Raw genomic sequence first — 15,000 nt, forward strand, 5'->3', positions numbered from 1 at the left:
CTAATTCAAGGAAGTGGGGAAGTCCTACTCCATGAAGTCTGGGGATGGTTAGTTCCATGCCACTGTTCAACCAGCTCAGCTTTGTGGATCCCAAAGTGCAGGATCACTACCCGTCATCACTTAATTCCAAATGACTCTGGGCAGGCCTGATTCAGATACCTCTTCAGACCATGATCTTTTGGGTCTAGACTGGCAACTGTTCCCCTATATTCCCAACAACTTGAGAATGCTGCACTGCTGAACGGACCATTTGCCTGTTCCAATCACTGTGACTCCTCACCCTCAGTTTGGAGGCAGGTACCAGATCCTGTGGCCAGGCACTCTGCAAACCTGGGGCTCCCATCTCTACGCTCATAGGGCAAACTCTTCTTCGTTCACAAATCTTTACCATCTGGCACATCTCAGCGGAGCAGCAAGTAGGCCTGGTTGTTCAAGGGAGGCAGAGAGAGCAGATTTGTGTCACACAAAAAGACTTTGTCCTGCATTTAGTTGGTGCAAAATAAAAGCATTGTCTAATAATTTGCTCGTTTATCTCATCCTCTGCACATGAAGTCCACCTGATGCTCTGGAGAGAGGGTGAGCAGATGGCCCGACAGCCTGAAAACAGAGACCACCAAGCATTTCCTCTTCTGGGAAGGGGGTACGGAAAGATTATAGCAGCGGGGGGCTGAAGGCAAGACAATAACACCACTCTAACAAACCGTACAGCCCAAAATACTCTAAGGGGTCATGGCTGGAGGGGGGAGCAAAGTTCCAAAGTCCCTGTTGCCAACATGGATAAGGGAATGTCAACTAGAGCTGAAATGAACTTGCTAACACAAAATTCTCAGTTGCAGTCTCTGTGCCTTGCTTTTCTCCAGCTGCTCCCTGAATCTGTCTATATATGTTTATTCCATCCTTCCTCCAAAAGTGTTCTGAGTGGTATGCATGATTCTTTCCTGTGTTTTGTTTTTACAACACCCCCCTGAGGTGGCTGAGGCTGAGAGAGAATGAGTGGCCGAAGGTCATTCACTGGGATGCATGGCTGAGCAGGGGTTTGATCCCAAGTCCCAGCCTGACACTCCAACCACCATAGCCCTCTTCAGATGTTATTGTCCGAACGTACCAGGAGGCTGTCAATCTTTTGTAGATCCCTCCTGTATTCACAGTCAACATGTCTGGCCAGAGGCAAGACACCTATTCTGCATGCACATACACATGCAAACTGTGACCACTGGATTTTCCAGGGGTCTGTTCCATATGTACCAAACTGTACATGTATGAAAAATATACACACTGCCCCTGTTCAGACAACATGAGGACTGCATGTATCAAGAACATCCTGGGTAGCATGCATTCCTGTTATGTGCTACTGCCAGTCTCCCCACTACACATCGCCAAAAAAATGCTTATTGTACACTGGTCCTGAATATTCACCAACTCGTTTGACACCTGATTATATTTTTATTTCCTTGTTCGACAGATGACATCAGATAATACTAGAGAGCAGATGTGCAGTGGGTATTTAGTATGTCACAGTATGGGGGGCTGGTATACAAGGGTTTTATAAACTTGCTAGTTCCACAAAATCCCTTTTCTACATTGACTTTTCTGCTAAAGAACCATCAGAATGTTGCAGAGGATTCTAAGGCATACTGTAGAGTAGATACTCAGTTCATGAGGGCCATTGCTGGGCCATTTCTCCTGTGAATCTTATTTTTATCCTGCCTTTCTTCTCACAAGCTTAAGGTGGCATATGTGGTTCTCCTTTCCTCCATTTATCCCTACAACAACCCTGGAGACATTCTAACCCAAGGGTCCCCAAACTTTTGATCCTGTGGGCACCTTTGGAATTCTGATACACAGTGGTGGGTACAATCACAAATGGCCACTGCAGAGCCACACACATACACACAGAGGAAGCCCAAGTGCAGGATAAAAAAGAAGTATTTTTTTAATACACTGGGAAAAAGAAGTGAGAAAGAGAATAAATCAACACTGTAGTGGCAGCTGCCATCAAAACAACATTATTTTAATCTGCACAGCCAATCAGATCTCCAATGGCCAATGAGAAGGCCCGCTGGGCAAATGTCCCACCCTGGCCCCACTCACTTTCTAAAAACAACTGTAAGGTGCCAGGAAAGGTGTTGGCAGGTAACATGGCACCCACAGGCACCAAGTAGTGGTCCCCTGTTCTAAACACTATACCACTCACTGTGAACTTGAAATATGCCCTAGAACACATACAAACATTTCCTTGAGGTGGCATACTGCAGCAGAAGGGAGATTAGTAATGGTAGACCAGCTGTCATTCAGGCAAAGCTGACCAACATTAATGAACTTCTCCTTAAAGATCCCCTGATAAGCTTCCAGCAAATCCACGGCTGTTCAGACGACTGCCCAAAAGCCACTGCTAGATCATATTTGGCAGGACTTCATGGCTGGAATGCAATATGTCTAATATTTGATAGCAATAGCTGACATGGCCTTTTTAAAAAATATATCTGATGGCATTTGATAGATAACATGCAGTGGTAATTAGTACTTGACAATATTTAAGAGCGGAATCCTAATGAGAGTACCTGCTTAAAGCTTGCTGAAATCAAGCCAAGAAAAGCTGCTCAGCTTAACACATTTTCAAAGCAACAAATCCTCCCCAAAACTGTATTTTAAAAAAGTGATTCTGAATTCTGCATTTGACGTTTCTCATTTTGTAGGGCATCATTTCTTCATTCTGTTTATGTATATTCCTTTCTGCTCTCTTGAAAGCACTCAAGGTCTCCCTCTCTTGCTGGAACCAGAATAGCTCAAAAGGCAATAACAGGGAGATGCCACAACATGTACCTGCCCTCTGCACCGAAGTCCCAGTGAAAGGGGTAGTGGCAACTACAATTACTTCTTGCAAGAGAGGCACTCTGCATATGCTCAGAGATATCCTTTCTTACGTCAGCCTCAAGCCTGCCCGCAATTTTAAGAATTGCCCTATCAGGAGGATTTGCTAAGAGAACTTAAGAGCAGCCTGCTGGATCAGACCAAAGGTCCACTTACTCTAGGATCCTGTTTCCTACACTTACTAGCACAATGTGTTTGAAGCCCACAAGCAAGACATGAAGGCATTGCTCCCCCTTGCTGTTACTTCCCAGCATAGGTATTCAGAGGCTCACTGCCTCCAAACATGGAGGTTCCATTTAGTCATTGTGGCTAAGAGCCTTTGAGGCTTTGTGGCTAAGATACTGACAGCAGGCAATAAATGTCTTTTGCCCTGAAGACCCACCAAGCTAATACTTTATATGGTTATTTGTCCAGCAAAAAAGGGGGGCTCTACAAAACTCAAAATATGCACACCCCACTTTCCTGGGGACCCTTCCAAAAATCAGAAGCACTTGCCTTATGATGCTCCCTGGCTTTTGACCAAAAACCAGAGCAGGGGAAAATGTCAAACCATCCCTCCACTCTGCACCGTGGTTCCCAAAACAAATCAGAGACCGGCATGGCAGACATTTACAAAGGACAGGTGCTCAGAGTTTCCTAACACTGAACGCCCAGCATCTCATTTAGCCTGACCCTGAAAGATCTCATGGCCTTGAACACATGAAGCTGCCTTGTACTGAGTCAGCCTGCTGGCCCATCCATTTCGGTAGCACTGCATGCTGCAACTTGCAGTAACATCATGTTTTTATCCCACCCTTCCTCCAAGGAGTGCACATTGACATGCACAACTCTCCCTCCCCATTTTATCCTCACAACAACCTTGCAAGGAAGGCTCAGCTGAGAGAGTGTGTGATTAGCCCAAGGTCACTAAGAAAACTTCATAGCAGCACGGGGATTTGAACCCTAGATCCTAGTCCAACAGTCTAACCACTACACTACACTGGCCCTGTAACCCTTTCACTTGACATCTCCCACTACATGGCTATCTGTAACACCTCTCAGAATTAAAGCTACTGCACAGCCACCAAGGACAGAAACTACTTAATTCTGCCTTGATCTTTCTTCACTACTAAATTTCCCTGCTGATATCAAGAGTATCAAACAACATAATTCATTTTTCTCAAGCAATGCATGCCATCATATAACTATCAGCTTGTGCTTGGCATTGACAGTCAGATCGCATGGTCCTTTCCTGTCCAGGTTAATTTCCACAAAACAGAGTTAACAGGGTTGGGGACCCTGAACCTGTGTGAACTCTATCACAGTTATATGCTAGCTGCATGTTCTCTTCTTTTCCTGCACATACTATTCCCACTCTTGATCAGGAACAAAGTCCAAAGCAAAAGGAGCCCCAGCCTCCCCTCTCCTATGCTGATACCCCAAACAGAAACAGTCTACATGGGGGATTTATTTGACCCACTGCAAAAGACTACATGACCATCTGGTCTTCTGCAACGGGCCAAGCTTCTAGCTCTCCACAATCTCCTGTTTAGGCTGTTGGTAGTTTCTTTTTTTAAAAGAAGCATCAGCAAAAGAGGAAGTCTCTGACTCCTACCTTAAGTGACAGGATATGGCTGCCACTCAGCAGTCAGCACTATAGAGCAACATTGGATGCAACAACAAAATACTCATCTGGATAGATTACTGCTCATGTACCCTCTCCCACCTTTCAGTACATGATGCCCTGATGAGCACTGGTCATGATGCAATGCCATACGTTCAAACGCAACAAGCCCACGACTGCGTTCTTGGCAGCTGTTCTACATTTCTAGAATTTTGTTCTCCTGGAGGCCTGCCAGAGTCCTAGCTCAAGTGTGTAAAAAGACATTTCTCATGGGACAGATGTTATGGAGGGGAGGGGGACTAATGGCGCATGTGTGCTGGCAGAAAGAGGGGGGAATATTTAAAATTTAGAGTCACTAGTATAACTGCTACTTTTAATTAGCATCTTGTCATCCTCCCAGAGATACGGTAACAGACTCCCTGAGTAAAAATAATAAACAAGCTCATACAGACAGACAAAAGAGGCTGTCCAGGGGGTATCCTTGCTCATCTACCAGGACACCAAACAAACCATCTGAATGCACCTTATCCTGCCATGGCTGGGCTATCACTTGATAGCAGCATGCTATGGCTCACACTTTGCCCTTGATGCTGGCCTGCCAGAGGCCCAGAAGTATGTACAGTTCTCCCAGAGTTCTCTTGCAAATGGGAGCAGTGACTCTTGTTCAGTAAATTGATCCAGGCAATTGGTGACATACTTACCTTTGGGGAGGGGGAGGGGGCGTGATATTGCCATCAACAAGTTGCCAGAGACACACTGGCATCACTTCCTGTGTACCCAGAATGATATCAGTGAATCACAATCTGGTGTTTCTTTAAAACTCTATGGTTTTACCACAGAGTCTTTGTGGAATACTAGAGCGCCTGTTATCACTTCCAGTTTAAACCAGAAGTGACATCAGTGCACCAGCCTACAGCTGGTACCTCAGGCCTTTCCTTCCCTCCCAGGCATCAAAGGAAAGCCTCCCACTTACTCCCAGGGTTGTTGTGAGCGTAAAATGGAGAAGGGGGGATTGATGTGATCCACTTTGAGTCTTCCTCTGGGAAGAAAAGGGGAATCTCTACATATAAATGAAATATATTAATTTTAACACTGCTTGAAGTTGGAGTAGGCTTAATTTTTTTAATCCACATTTAAAGACAAAACATTTATGACAGATTCATGCATTATCCGAGGAGGGACTTTTGGTAATGCAAAGTCTATTACATTCTCAGATCTTGAGGATGTGGATAGATCATTCCAGCCATATTTAATATTTTATTATTGACAATGTGCTGCAAAGACTCATGAGGTGATGTCTCTGGCCTCCCACACTGTCAATTGCCAGAAGCACACCAAGCCCCTATGGAGCATCAACTGCCTCCTCATTGTGCCACCCCAAGCAGTCACGTGGGTGGCTGGCCACACAACTAGCCTTGCCTGTGAGGTAGATTAGGCTGAAAGACTGACCCAAGTTCACCCACTAAGCCTCATGAAAGAGGCAGGATTTGATACTGGATCTCCAGGATCTTATTCTGACCTTCTGACCACACACTCTCTGTTCTCTGAGGGGGACTAGTTTGTCCATCGGATGTTACAGTGTGGTGTAAGAGCTGAAGCACTTGATGGATGAGGCGCAGGTTCAAACCCACACTCTGCCATATGTACTGGGTGACCTTGAACAGTTATTGTCTGTCAACTCAACCTACCTTGCAGGGTCAATGTAAGGATAAAAGGGGAAGGGGCCATATAGCCATTTCTGAGTTCCTTGAAAGAAAGGTGAAGTAAAAAATCCAAAAAAATGATCTGCAACACGAGAGTAGACTACTTCCCTTCGCTGTATCCCCCACTTCTTGCAATACTCACTTCTGCTGCATGATTCCTTCCTCTTTTGAGGGGGGAGGGGGAGTGATCTACAGATAAAAACTGTCAGTTCAGGTCAGCAGATGAACTTCCCTCTTTGGCTTGCAGGTTCTTTTTAAGTGCAGCCCCAAGCCATGTAACTGATCAGAAACTGGTAAAGCAGAAATTCCCCAACCTGTGTGCTTCAACAGAACTGTGCGAAAAGGTGGCTAATTAAATAAATGAAAGGCCCCCATGAGCTCCAAGTAGTTGCCCACAAAGGAGGCTGCCCGCTGCATCTCTGGACGGTTTACTATTCTTCCTATCAGCCTCCATGGGGAGAGGCAGATCATTCAGTTCCGTCTCTCAATAGGTGTCATTGGCTCATTCAGTGAAGAGGCTGCCTGTTGTGATCCTGCATACATAATGGCTCAAGGCTTGCCAAGATTAGTGACTCTTGCAAAAAATATAGGCTCCCCTGAGGGCAGATTATTCATGCTCTTACACCCTCTATAAAATATTATTTGGCTGCACACCTCCAATCTTGATCTTGGTCCCTTTGTTTTGTACTTGTTGCCACCTCCACACTGCATGATCTTCCTACCTGTACTACCAGTACCCTGCCTGTCAGTTACAACCGCGCCTTTGAGACTTACTATGTTATAAGCTGCTTAGAGACCCTATTGGGGAGAAAAGTAGGGTATCAATATCTAAATCAATAAAATATAAATAAATGTGCTGAAATCTCAATATACATCCCACTTTTGGAGGCATTTTTTATCTAAGGGCCTACCCGGTTTGGAGGGCCTCTAGAGTTTATCATGTCCTCCTTCACCCAAGGTAGAGCATCTTCAAAGAGCTCTTGCAAATACAAATGATTACAGTATGATCCAGGGAGTGCCATTCCAGACTACCTAGTGTTCTAACCACTATGCATCGCTGGCTCTGTGTCATTCCCTCTCCCCCCAAACACTGGGCTTGCCAACCAAGAGGGGAAGGTCACTGAAATACAGTTTATACAGGTTGAGGAGAAGTGAACGTAACCTTTCTTCCTCCTGGTAGAATGCTCTAACCCATGAGCGGCTTTAGATGTTTATCGTGTCATTTGAAATTCTGCCCAAGAACTTGTTTTTAGTGAGGGTTTTTTTTAAAGTCAAACTTAAGGGTTTTTTTTTATAAGATCAGACAAGTGGCCGACCTCGTCTCATACAACTAGTTACTCGGGAGGGCCAACAACAAGAGATAGAGGCCGAGGCCTTCCCCTGATGTTGCCACCTGGCAGTGGTATTCAGAGGTTTACTGCGTTTGAATGTGGACGTTCCCTTTAGTCACCATGGTTGGTAGCTACTGATAGATAAGAGTTGCCAGGTCCCTATACCCTTCTGCTGGTGGTGGTGGTGGGGGGGGAACCTGGCACTTACCTTGTGCTGGCAGTGAGGTCTTCTTCGTGCACATGCTTTGCACGCATGCTCCGGCACCTGCATGATGACACCACCCCCGGAAGTGCCATTGTCGTGCCAGCTACGGGAGTGCTCCCGCGCTGCATGCGGGGCCAATTAGCGTCATTGCACCTCTTGGGAGCACGTACGGTGCACATTCCTGGGGTGCCTGCCAGTGACAGGCAACCTCCGGGAGCTTGCCACCTCCCACGGACCACTGGCAGGTCAGTGCATAAGGAGGCAAACCCCTGGGAGTTTGCCCACCACCAGCAGTCACCGGGGAACTCTACTGATAGAACTTTATCTAATCCCCTTTCAAAGCGGTCTATGTCTGTGGCCTTCACGACATCCTCTGACAGTGAATTCCACATCTTAATCACTTGTCATGTAACAAGTGTTTCCTTTTGTCCATCCTGAATCTAGTGCCAATCAGCTTCAATGGATGCTCTCCCATTCTAACATTTTGAGAGAAGAAAATGTTATCTCTCTCTACTCTCTCTACCCTGTGCATAATTTTATAAACCTGTATCATGTCCTCCCATCAGCAATCCAAAGAGCCAATCAGGATCTTCATGGTAAGATGATATTTTGGAATGAGGGTTGATTTGGAACAATTAAATTGATTTAATCAGCACCTTCTTCAACTAGGGCTTTAATCAGAGATTAAACTTTGCCCCTCTAATTGATCAGTGGTGTTGATTTGACCATGTAGGTCTGTGTCACAGAGAGAGAGTGAGAGAAGCTTCCTCTTTCTACAGTCAAAGCTGCAGCAAAAAGAATTTAAAGACAGCTTTTCCTTTCGGTTTACATCTCAAGACACCAGGCTGTTTCTCTTGCAGGGTAAAAATAATGTGACATTTCTGCAGGTACAAATAAGCACAGGTAACTGAACTCGACAGTGCTCAGCTGGAACCAATGCTGTTTGTTAATACCTTCCACTATTCTGATGGGTCTTGAACTTGTTTAACTTTGAAAGTCATTTTTGGCCCTGGCGTGCTATTGCTTTAGGAATTCTCCACATTCCCACAGAGGGTGAAACAGACTCTCTTAAAGACGAAATAGTACACAGTGAACAAAACACAAAATAACTATTTCCTTCTAACAGCAAGCTCTAACTTGTCTCTTAAACTAAAAAAAAAAAGCCATTGTAAAGCAGCCCTATCTGGAAGCCCCCTAAACACAGTCATGCTTTTTTGCACAGTAGTTCTAGCATCAGCATCACACTCCATGGAGATACATTATCTCCCTTTTCATTGACACATGACCAGTAGGTTAACACAAGGCTGGCTATGACGGACAGCCCAACCATGCCATGCCATGCTTTCTGCTTCTGAGCACATTTCGGCAGGAATTGCCTGGGAGGTCTTGTTTTGACTGAACAGCCCAGCATAAATGGGTTGTCCTTGAACTATGCAAACAATCATAGAATCATGACCCATACTTTTATCTATACTAGAGACTCATAAAGAAAGCCAGTTGAACTAAACAAAGAGACTCCTTCATCATTTCAGATTTCTGTAATTCTAGACCTATTAGATGGTTTATCAGATGTCTCATCCTATTGATAGCATCATCTGCACTATGTAATCTGCCTCGAGTCTCAGTGGGAAAGGCGGGCTATAATTATAGTTCTCCGCTACTGATAATTACAGCCACAAACCTGGGACCAAAGGACAGGATTTTCGAGCAGATTTGAAACCCAGCAACTCTTTTAGAGATCAGTCACTGGTTCTGTGCACCACCCCGCTTACCTAATGTAGATAATATGCCCTCCAGTAAAGAAATTAATTCTTTCTCTCTCTCTCCATTGATTACCATTTTATCCCAGTCTTCCTTTAAGGAAGTGAGAGAGGTATACCCCAGTTCTGACCACCTCCATTTTATGTACATCAACAACCCTGTGAGGTAGGTTAGACAAAAAGATAGTGACTAGTCCAAGGTTATCTGGTAAGCTTCCATGGCAGAGTGGGAACTCAAACCCAGGTCTCCCAGATCCTGGTACAGCACTATAAACATTTTGCCACCATGACTTCCGAAGGATGTCTGGGGCTTCATATAGCCTCGACTCTAACCATGGTTAGCTAACTAGCTGAAGAAAGAAACCAAACACGGCATCATTCCTTCAGCCAGACTCTGCTTCTGCCTTCTGGGACTGTATTCAAGCATCTGCACACTTGGCCCATGGCAGAGACATGCAGGAGATACACATTCTTGGAGATGGCCTTATCCTGCAAGCTCTGTTGTACCTCCTGTTTCATATGGAATAGGTGCAGCACCCACCACCAGCAACACCTAAGCATGTGGGGAAGGTGTTCTAGACTCATAGAGGCTGGAACCTAAAGGTGCTTCTTCCAGAGTAACAGCCTCCAGATGCCAACAAACCCACTCCCAACCTACAACCGATGAGGAATGGTGAACACAACACCGGCATTTCTGGCAGCTCTAGCCAATTAGCCAAGAGATGTGTACGCAGAGGAAGGCAAATCAAGCCCAACTTTCAGAGTCATAAGCAAATACGGGATTGGATCCTGTCTACTTTTCTACTGGTGAATGAGGGATCACAAAAAGGACTACGCTGGGGATCATTGGATCCAAGTGGACAAATGCTGTGTGGGAGGTAGATGCAGTGAGAAGAGGAATGGGATGAGTAGGAAAGCTGTCAGGATCCAACCCATGAGCTAGGGCAGCTTTCCCTTAAATATGACATATACTGTGCCTTCCATTTGGCACAACACCCACCCAATCTCTCTAAAAGGAAGAGCACACCCACCACCTAGCATCCTGTCACTGACACTGGCAGCTCTCGATGCCCTGGACATCACCCAGGGCCAACCTGTTTGTGTTTTCTCTTTTCCCCTAAATATCTACAAAGCAAAGCGGAACAACCACCTGCTACCCAACCGTGTCGTCATCACTACCCGGAAGCCTACAGGTACGCATGTAAATTTCAGGCCGTGCATGAGGTGGCAGTGACAAGCATGTACGTGCATTTAAATAATCCCAGGCTCTTAAAAACCTGACCCTCCCGCCTGCAAATTGCAAGTAGAAACGGTTTACTCAAATAAATACATTAATGTTTTGTGAGCCCTGTATGGAAGTCTGCCTCCTGGGAATCTATAAGCATTAAGCCAATCTTGCTTAATGGGAAATGAGGGATGCTGCCTCTTCCTCTGGGGCATCCAAGATTGTTTACCAGGAGAATGGAAGTGTGTCAAAAGGTCAAGGAAATGTAACCTTTGGCCTGGGGCGCCTTGTTGGTTCCCGTCATCTGCTTTGTGGCATACTAACACACATTCTAATCTCTTTATTTATAGATTACATTGGCATCCCGGTCCTTCCTCCAAGGAGCTTGGTGCATGCTGCCCTCTTTAATCCTCAGATCAATCTTGGGAGGTAGGCTAAGTTGAAAAACAATGGTAAATTCAAGGTAACAAGACAAGCTTTGTGGCAGAGCAGGGATTAATCCTAGCTGTCCTAGGCTAAAATCCCAGCATCTTTGCCACTACTATATCACATAGGCTAGAAGGGGATTGACAGGCAATATGAGCAAATATGTGTAGAATATTATCATGGATAGATTTAACTGGGTGAACATGAGTTTCCTTGGAGATCTACAAACCTATAGCCCCCACCCCGATTTTTTTCTCTTCTTGTTGCCTTTTCACCTGGGGAAGATGGAGAGCTTTCAGGTCTGTGTTCCTCTTGGCAACTGGTCCTTCAGAACTAACTCTTGGGAATTGTGTCCAGGGTGTCTTTGATCCTTGCAAAGTATCTGGGGAAAGGTAGCCAATCTGCTCCGCTAGGGCAGAAGGTAGGGGGAAGGGCTGGAGAAGAACAGATGGCCACTGAGGATCTCTTCCTAATTTGTGTCACAGACATCTTTTTTTCTTTTCCAGGAGATGTGCAGCCCCCAGTCGAGGTGGGATGGCTGTATAGAAGACCGAGATTTGCATCAGATGTGCTATTCCCTTTACTACCACCAGCCAGCTGTAAATGGATTCATTAATACTCCCTCCCTCGCCTCCAGCATTTCATAAAAGCAACGCCTTTCAGAGAGAAAAGAGGCAGGGATGGAGAAAGGCCTCTTTTTTGACAAAATCAACCCACCTCAGCATCTCTCCAGCTGTCCTATTGTCAGGTGGAGGGTGGGGGAACCATCTCTTGCAACCCCCACCCTTTCCCCTCTTTTTCTGGATTTTGCACTAGAAATCAAAAAGGAAGCAGGGAGGGGGCCTCAAAATGCTGGCACTGTCTGATATGACATTGGCTGCTCTGCTGCTATCAAACACATATTTGCACAGGTCTCCATTCCTTTGATTCATGGGCTCAAATCCCAGCCTCAACGTGAAGCCCAGTTCTGTCAAAAGCCAGGCCTACCCCCTCCACCAGGTTTTTTTGTGGAGGGACATTGTGGGTGCTCTTCTCAAGCAAGCTGCCTCGTCCCTTCTGTGGATGCATTTTTGGTGTGCAGAGAAACGAAATACAGACAAAACACAACTCCCTTCCTGTTAGTCTATCTAGGCCTCGTCAGTAAAGGTACGAATTTGTCACAGGCCTTGCAAAATCGAGGCCTAAACAGGAAATTCTACTGAGGACAGAACAGAAGAAGATAGCTCTCCTTGTCTAGCAAGATAGGCCGAGTTCTCATCAACAGCAGATTTGGTGGTAAACCTGTGCCTTCAGTGCTCCATTTCAGACTATGGACTTGTCGTGACTCAGTAATCTTTCATTAAGAAATAAACTCTGTACATAGCAAGCTAGCAAGCCAGAGAACAGACTATGTTAGAATCTTTCTCCCTGGTTTAGGTATCTAAGTGCAGGGAAATCAGTTAGTCAGGGAAGTCAGAAGCATTCCATCACGTGAGTTCCTACCTGGTGGTACAGCCCAGACATAATTTTACCCCTTCAGCAGCTGTTTCTGAGTCAAAGTGGGAAGATCCTAGGATAGATTTTGTTCGGGAAGTTTTACTTCTCCCCTTTCTCAGGGGAAATACGACAACTCCAAGGGGTAACTCAGCTCCTGCTCTTATGTACAACCCTTCCTGTCAAAGTCCAGTTGTCTGGGCTGCTAGTGACATTACACCAAAAGGCCTACCTGGATGGGGGCTGTGCTGAAGTGGATCTTGCGGTTGGGGGCAGGCTCTTCCTCCTCCGACAGCCCAGGGATCTCCAGGCAGCTGGATTCTGGTGCATACAGTCCGTCGGCATCCTCATCTTCATCCAGCCCACTACCTCCCGAGTCCTCCCCCAGCCCGCTGTAGGCACTAATGTCCACAAAGTCAGCCTCAGAGAAGTCCTCCTTCTTAGACTCATCACCCAGGTCATTCTCCTCTGGTCCCTCAGCCTTGACCTCAGTGTAAGCATCTGCCAGTGGGTTTGGAGTCTCTAGGTGTCTCTCACCAGCCTGTCCACCATTTTCCAAGGCCGCATGCACAGTGACCTCCGCCTGGATCACTTCGGCCCTGGTGGTGTCAGACCCTTTGGAGGCCTTGCTGAGCTCCTCAGCGGCCGCCACCGCCACCTCTGCTGCCTCAAATTCCTGCTCCGAATCCCCGCTCTCCTCCACTTCCACAGGCTTTATCTTCCGCACCTCTTGGACCTTTTGGGGACGCAGGCCCACGTTATTGTCCTTGTCACCCTGTTTGACAACTGCTGGGCCGCCGGCAGGAAGTTTGGTCTGGTTTTTGTCAGCCTCTGGTAGCCTGCCCCTTACTTGGAGGACAGGCCCATCGCTACCCCGTCCTTCCACCTTGGCCCCTTCGGGAGCCGGGAGGAAAACCCTGGACCTCTTGCTGACAATCTTAGAGTTGAGGGGCCCGACTTTGCCAGGGGGCTTGTGCAAGTTGTTCCTCAGGTCGGCCTTCTCAAAGACAGCGCTGAGCTGGCTGACAGTGGGCGAGACGGCCTCAGTGTCCAGCTTGTCCAACGATTCGGTGCTGCCGTTGAACCTGACCACCACGTCCAGCTTCCTGTCCTGAAAGCCAGCCCTCTCCTTCCTCAGGAGCAGCTTGTTGGTGGTCTCCTTCTCCTGAAGGCTCCTCTCGAAGATCTTGCGGGTCTCCTGGAGCTTGGAGAGAGGCTTGTCCGGCTTGGAGTCGAAGCGGCTGACCCGTTCGGACACGCTGGTGCCCAGCTTCAGCAAGGCGCTGTGGTCCACATTCTCATTCAGGCTGCTGGCCCGGGGCAAGGACAAGCGGACGGGCTTCTCCTTCATCTTGGACAGGTCCACCGCCCCCTCGCCCGGCGGGGCCGCCGTCCCCATCTGCAGAAACATGTTCTTGATCCGGTGGACGTTGGAGCCATACTTCTTGTTGCGGGCCGCTTTCTTGGCCTCCTCGCTGTCAGGGTTGCCAAGGGCATCCTTTGTGGCTTTCAGGGCTTGGATGCCGGCTTCGTAGGCGTTCCGGTGAGGGGAGGCACTCCTTAAGCCACTGCCGTTGCCGCCGCCGCCGCTGCTGCCACTGCTGCTGCCGCCGGGACTGGAATGGGGCTCGGTCTTCATCATGGTTCAGCAGATCCCCGGGTGTCGCGGACACCACATAGCCCCCCCTCGTCCCTCCCCTGCCGATGCCTCTCCCGCCTGGCCGCCTCCTGCACTGGACTCACATCGCGAGGGAGGCCGGAGCGCTACCAGACGCCTTGCATTGTGTCGGGGGAGAAATGTGGTCAGCGGGGGCGGAGGAAAGGAAGGGAAAGGGGGCGTCCGGGGCGCTTACCGGCGGCAGGCAGAGCCCCCGGAGGGCTGCGGTGCGCTCGGGCCCACTCCGGCCGGCTGATCGGCTGCGATCCACCTCGTGTGCACCCCTTTCCTCCTCCTCCTCCTCCTCCTCTCTTTTCTCCCCGCTCCTCTTTTTTCTTTGCAGCCTCGATGATGGAGACTAAGCTCTTCTGCAAACAGCACAGGCTAAAAAAAAAAAAAAGGCAAGAAAAATCAGATGGGGGGAGCAGAGAGGGGGAAAAAAAATCCCGCTGGGTCTTAAAGCGATCGGGCTGTTGGTCCAGCCTCTTTCTGCGGTGCCAGGAAAGGAAGCGAAAGGGGCAGGGACACGTTCTTCCTCTCTCGCTTCCCCTCCCAGCATACAACAGAGGGGGAAAAAACCCTACTGAACTCATCAACCCAATTGCTAAAGGGAGGGGAGGGGAACCCGCGGCCATCCTCCGGCTCGCTCTCCCTGACCGATGAATTATTAAAAAATCATGACAAAAACAATGTAACCCAACCCTTTTCCTCGTGTCGGCGGCTTGCACGCTTCTCCGGGAAGAGGC

The 15,000-nt window shown here is 47.7% G+C and overlaps 1 protein-coding gene across 2 annotated transcripts in view; it reads right to left on the reverse strand.

Annotated features, from left to right (window-relative positions):
• PPP1R9B (protein phosphatase 1 regulatory subunit 9B) overlaps positions 1–14,630 on the reverse strand; it is a 69,739-nt gene extending 55,109 nt beyond the window's left edge. For both annotated transcript variants that reach the window (XR_008597956.1, XM_054992910.1), the window contains exon 1: positions 12,830–14,630. Coding sequence is in view for 1 of the 2 variants with exons in the window: in XM_054992910.1 (XP_054848885.1) it covers positions 12,830–14,239 (1,410 nt within the window). In the remaining variant the exon portion in view is untranslated. The remainder of the gene's footprint in view (positions 1–12,829) is intronic.
• Between the last annotated feature and the right edge of the window lie 370 nt (positions 14,631–15,000).

The sequence above is a fragment of the Eublepharis macularius genome, chromosome 12, assembly GCF_028583425.1.
Source record: "Eublepharis macularius isolate TG4126 chromosome 12, MPM_Emac_v1.0, whole genome shotgun sequence".
Lineage (NCBI taxonomy): Eukaryota > Metazoa > Chordata > Lepidosauria > Squamata > Eublepharidae > Eublepharis > Eublepharis macularius.